At 53.3% G+C, this 6,264-nt stretch overlaps 1 protein-coding gene across 1 annotated transcript; it reads left to right on the top strand.

The window, feature by feature from the left end:
• The first annotated feature begins 2,938 nt into the window (after window positions 1–2,938).
• LOC125758303 (uncharacterized) lies at window positions 2,939–3,886 on the top strand. Its single transcript, XM_049415342.1, has one exon. It carries the CDS (start codon window positions 2,939–2,941, stop codon window positions 3,884–3,886), a length of 948 nt encoding a protein of 315 aa, XP_049271299.1.
• Window positions 3,887–6,264: the final 2,378 nt, after the last annotated feature.

Here is a 6,264-nt window from a genome sequence, read left to right as displayed (position 1 = left end):
GTGCCGTTGCCTTTGCCGCTGTCAGCCCCCAGTCTTTGAAGTGTCTTCTGTAGCCGAGCGTCCTCAGTTTTCGCACAGGCCTCAAGAAGGCAGTGTTGAAAGAAGTGTGCCTACCTCCACCATTCGGACTGGATAAAGCGCGAGACAGAGGGCGCGTTTTTCCATGCGATGCAACGTCCGACGCGGCGGTGCGGCAGCTGGAGTGGTGACGTTTCGTGGCATCGGACCGCCGCATGGCATGCCCGGCGTGCATCAAATCGGACAGATATTTTCGTCGTCGCATCGGAACGTCGGACGGCCGCAGCCAATGACAGTGCGAGCAGGGAAACGTCACGATGACGTCAACACGTAGCAGGTGAGCTGCCATATTGTCGAGTTTTCCATGCCGGCTAGGCAGCTGGATAGGTGCCGAGTCAACAAGTGCTGGAACACGACGTACAGCGGTGAGCACTGTTAGGGTGAACACGCGAGCGCGTGGCCGACGGCACTGTCAGCGCCGCGCGCACGATGTCAAGGATACGCTTATTCGTCGTCTGCTAGCCGCGCGCATTTTTGTCTGCTAGGCACACGCATCCTGCATTTTAAGTTATCTTCTTGTTTAAACATCCTTGCTTGAAAAAACAGTACCAAGAAAGAAACGTATATAACTATGGGGGCGTGTCTATTTGTTCCCTTCAGAATTGTTCCGCACGCAACGCCGCATATAAAACAACCGCGCACCTTTCGCAGCCGTTCATTCTGTCGCCAGATGATATTATGGCTATGGTTCCCGATGATCAAAGGCGCTCTATTGTTGATCTTTCCCTGAAAGGTTATTCCCAGCGATATATTGCCGCTTTAGTTAATAGGCCCCGAAGACTGAATCGGATAATTGAAGCATATAAGTCTGAAGGTCGCATTCATGGGGCACCCCGCGCGCCCTGTCCTAAAGCTGCCACAGATGATGAAGACGCAATCATAGTTGCAGCTGCTGTCCAAAAACCTTTCCTGCCTGCCGCAGCAGTTCGCGGGGACTTAGATTTGGACTTTTCGGATACCACTGTACGATGCCGCCTGCGTAGTGCAGGCCTTCGCAGTCGTGTCGCAGCCCAAAAGCCACTATTTACGGCTACGAACAGGGATGCACGCCGGCGGTTCGCTGAGCAGCACGAATCATGGACAGTAGAAGAATAGGGTCGTGTCTTCTTTTCGGCTGAGTCCATGTTTTCGATCCGACAGGACCATGGATTGCGTGTTTGGAGACTGCCAGGCACACGGTAAGGTAAACTACCTGCTTTAAAAAGAGAGTGTTTTATTTGATTTAAGAATACCACGCAGCAACGACCCGGTCAACGTCCAACGCGTTTCTGCCAGTGGAAGATCAAGTGTGAGCGTGTGGGGGGCGGTTTCAAAATATGGATTAGGGCCCCTGCATCGTATACGTGGGCACTTATCTTCGGAGCAATATCGCAATATTTTGAATAAGGTGCTGTTGCCATACGCGAGCACTTTATTCCCCGACGGCAATTATCTGTTCCAACAGGACCGGTCGCCGATCCACACGGCACGGGTTGTGAAGGGCTTTCAGGCGGAGCAGCACGTACCCCTACTGAATGGCCTCCGAAAGGGGCGGACCCGAATGTGTTCGAAAACGTGTGGGGCCACCTGAAAGCTGCCCCAGCATGGAAGTCCCTTTATTCCGCAACTTCGGTCCAATTGTGGACCCAAGTCAACAACGCGCAGGAAAGCCTGAAGGCTGATCGCGAATATGTTAGACCACTTTATGACTCGCTGCCGTCCAGAACAGCTGCAGTCGTTGCTGTCGGTGGTGACATGACTCGCTATTAGAATTGTTCACATTTCGTTTTCCTTGTCAGGCGTTTGTTTAACTTGAATTGCATGATTGCAGTTTTCTTCAATATATAGTTCGAATATAAACTGTCTGATACTCATTTTTTTCATTCACGCGCCAATTTTCAATCCAGATATGGACCTTGAAATGCAGGAGGCATCAGCTCAGCAGACAGAAATGCGGCTAGCAGACGACGAACAAGCGTATCCGTGACGTGGTGCGCGCGGTGGAAACAGTGTTCGCACAGCGCATGCTGCGCATGTGCAATGCTTCCAAGGATTACCGTTACGCAGCGCTGACAGTGCCGTCGGCCACGTGCTCGAGTGTTTACCCTAACACCTAGAGTTAATATACTAACTCTAGAGGAAAAGCTCCCCATAGGGCCCATGCATTGAAACCTATAACCACATGGATTCCGCCATGATGGAACAAAACGAACGTTGCCAGACCCTGAGACGCTCGCTATATTTGACGGTAGTAATCAATTTTATTCTACCAACCTAAGCCAGCTACGCGCTGTTCAGGGAACATCAGATGTGTTTTGATGCTGAAGCCGTGTGTTAGTGTAGCGTTGTCTGTGCAGCTGGCCCGATTGATAACAGTTAACATTTCCACCTGTTTGTGCATGCTTTTTACTAGGCACACCTTACCAATAACTGCATAACGAATAAAGTTTCTCCATTCGCTGGCACAATTAAGGGTCACTCGACAGATTCGCAGCTCGAAGCTAAGTGCGTAGGCCGTGGTCGCGCGGTGCTTCGACTTGCAATGACGAGACACTTGTATCCACGTTCTTATTCAGCTTGTAGCGCATCCTCTTACGTCGCGCCCCGAAACCGGCGCCTGCGGCATCGCAAGGAAACAAAAACTCTCTTGCTAAGCCACCGCCGCCGGTCCGGCGGCGCGGGGAAGAGGGGACAACTCGAACCGCGCTCCTTCTCTCCTATTTCTCCTCTTTCCCTTTCGCATCGCCCCGCGCGCCTGCTCGCGCTTTTGGGAAACGAATAAACAGTTCCTAACCAGATGTTGTAGCTCTCGGTTCCTCCTGCGCGCGCTCTACAATTTGGTGACCCTGTTACATACACGCCCTTAATTCAAGTTAGAGTCATGTCCCTCGCAGAGCCGGACGCACAACTGACACTAGGCACCACCATGCCACAAGATCAGGCAGATCCCCCTAACATCGGCCGGAATTCCCACACTGCAGACGCCCCCGGTGACGCAGTCTCTGCGGTATCCCTACGACTGCCACAATACTGGGAGCGCAACCCGACCATCTGGTTCCTGCAGGTGGAATCGCAGTTCCACATATGCCGTATAACATCGCAGCTGCAAAAATTCCACCACGTCGTCAGTGCACTGCCGCCTGCTGCAGCAGAAGAGGTCTCCGACATACTGGTTTCCTTCAGGACGAACCTCCCGGCAGCTCCCTACGACGAACTCAAGGCAGCGCTGCTCGACAGAACCGCTGCATCGGAACGGACGCGGATTCAACAGTTGCTCTCAACTGCGGAGCTCGGCGACCGGAGGCCCACGCAGCTGCTTCGTCAGATGATGCAGCTCCTCGGTTCGCGCGCCCACGCAATGGACAATGCCGTGCTACGCGAGCTGTTTCTCCAACGCTTGCCGTCCAACGTGCAAATGGTGCTGGCCACCGCTTCCACTATGGATTTGCCGTCACTCGCCGCACTCGCCGACAAAGTCATGGAAGTGGCGACGCAGCACTTGCAAGTCGCTGCCGTCAGCGCTCCTTCTACACGACCCCCGTCGTCATGTGCTGCTTCTAGATTGACAACCGCTACCACCCCGCCTTCCCACATCGACCACCTCTGTGACAGGCTCGAAGAAATAATCGTGGCAGCCACGCGACAAGACTATGCTCCACGCCGTTCGCGACAACGTGGCCGATCCAGAACCGCCCACCGTGCCGGGGAACGTGATCGGAGTGAGTCTACAGGCCCAAGCTTGTGCTACTACCATCGCCGTTTTGGAGCCGAAGCGCGCCACTGCCTGTTGCCATGCGCTTGGACGGGAAACCCGCCGGCCGACCACTAGCGGCGACAAGCGGTCAGGGCCTCGAGGAATGTCGCCTCTTCCACGTCGCCGATCACACCACAGGACAGAAATTTCTCATCGACACCGGAGCCCAGGTCAGCGTCCTTCCTGCAGCAAGGTCAGAACGTACTTTGCCTGCCATTTTATACCTTCAAGCTGTAAATGGCACTCGCATTCCTGTGTACGCACAACGTTCCCTCACGCTGAACCTGGGGCTTCGCAGACTGTTCCGGTGGGTGTTTTTAGTCGCCGACGTCGGGTCCGCAATAATAGGGGCCGATTTTCTTGCCAAGCATGGGCTCCTTGTCGACCTCAGACACAAACGTCTCCTGGACTCAGCCACGAGCCTGTCTGTCCAAGGCATCGCTGCGGGCGCAACTACTGATGAGGCACCTTCCTGCGCTGCAGTAGCCTCAGCACCGTTCGCCGCCTTGATAAATGAATTCCCATCCCTGACATCCCCACCAGATTGGACTCAACCTGTTGCTCACGACATTCAGCACCATATAATAACATCCGGCCCACCTGTTTTTTGCCGTCCACGGCGCCTTGCCCCCGACAAGCTCAAAGTGGCCCGTGCTGAGTTCGAGCACATGTTGGAACTTGGCATAATTCGACCATCATCCAGCAGTTGGGCATCCCCCCTCCACCTGGTCCCTAAAAAGTCAGGTTACCGGAGACCATGCGGAGACTACCGGCTCCCGAACACCAAGACCGTCCCTGACCGGTACCCACTGCCCAACATCCAAGATTTCACCTCTGCTCTGCACGGTGCCACCATATTTTCCAAAATCGATCTTGTTCGTGCATAGGCACCGTGCATACGTTAGGAGCCGCCACAGTCGCGCGCGGCCTCCAGCGCCACAGCGGCCACGGCAGCAAACTTGACGGGATATGGGAGCAGACGACGCAAGCGGCAGCAAGCCTCTGCGCCGTGTTCTGCTGCTTCGCTCGACGCGTTTTCGTTTCCGTTCGCTTTCAAAAGACGTTAAATTGTTAGCAGCTGCCACAGACCCTTGATGTTAGAGGGTATGCTTCTTTTCGCCAGACCTCGTGCACCCTCAGGGGAACGCGGCAGCATAGAATGCATGAGCAAGGGAAGACGACACGGAGGCCATGGGCACGTTGAGCGAAACTGCGCGCCGCTTCGTTCACTAAACGATCACAGCTTGTCACCCTCAGGCTAACGTGGCAGCAGACTTGGCGGCTGCTTGAAAGAGACAACACCGGCGACTGCATTGCGTTCACTGCGCCGATTTCAACCAGTGCAGCCGAGCGGTCGTCACAGCGGCTGTTAGCTAGCCATGGCACTGCAAAGCGTGTCAATTATTATTACATTTGGGTTCAGAGAGCTACGTGCTATAGATGGTTTCTTCCGAGGAGCTAATCTAAATAAGGGCAGAGAGCTTCTCGATCTAAGCGAGGCTGGCGAGGCATGTTCACGGCTTCGTGGAAGAGACGTTGCACGGCTGATCGTCAGTCACGGGGAAGTGCGCACCACAGATGCGAATGAACGCGCCGGGAAGATCCGTGAAAATCGAGGTATGTCGCTTAGTTTGCTTTTTCTTAGTTACAGGTCATGTAATGTTTTCTTATCACTTAAAGCAGGGACATCCGTGCGGCCAACTGGGAGTGCCGTGCCGGAGTCGCAGGAAAGTATAAAACCGCCTGAATAAAATTACTTGCGCATCGAAGACAAGCAACCCGCGTTAATGGGGCTCTCCTTTAATTAAAAACGTCTGCCCGAAACACTCAACTGTGGCAATCACAAAAGAAAAAAGTGAGCGATTTTTTTTTCTTCTCTCCTTCTGTCAGCTTCATTACAAATAATCTGGAGGAACTTCTGTCTCTACAGTTAGGGCAAAGAGCATCGACGTCGAGCATGTGCTGAGGTTTTTCTGCAGCACTGAGTGCACTTTGTCTGACGTGCTCCGGGCAGAGGCCAGCGACGCGGCATCGCAGTCCCACCTCATGCTCCTTCCTGCCTCTACTCAAACGCTGAGCTTGTTTGTTTTGAAACGGATTATTTGCTCATTTTTATGGAGGCTCTCAGGCAAGCTGCTGAGTATATACAAGCAGTATGTCGAAGTGCCACATCAGGAAGTGGCCGAACTGTCAGCACGCATGTTATTAAACAGAAATGCTTCGGCAAATGAGCGTTTCTGCATAATTACTGCGACAAAGGTGTGAAGTAATACCTTTTAACACTTCGTCTTGGCAATGAGTCTGCTCTGCGATGTACATTTAGTGCACTTATTTAGGCCGGCACATTTTTTTTTTCTTTTTTGTACCTCCAAGGCGCACAGGGTAATTGACATGCTGAGGCAAACGTGCAGATTGCGTATGGTCTCTGATTGGAAACCAGTAAAATCGCGTAC

This window comes from Rhipicephalus sanguineus, chromosome 4 (genome assembly GCF_013339695.2).
Source record: "Rhipicephalus sanguineus isolate Rsan-2018 chromosome 4, BIME_Rsan_1.4, whole genome shotgun sequence".
NCBI classification, from domain to species: domain Eukaryota; kingdom Metazoa; phylum Arthropoda; class Arachnida; order Ixodida; family Ixodidae; genus Rhipicephalus; species Rhipicephalus sanguineus.
The sequence above is the reverse complement of the archived record's forward strand: the minus strand, read 5'-3'. Positions and strand labels throughout refer to the sequence as shown.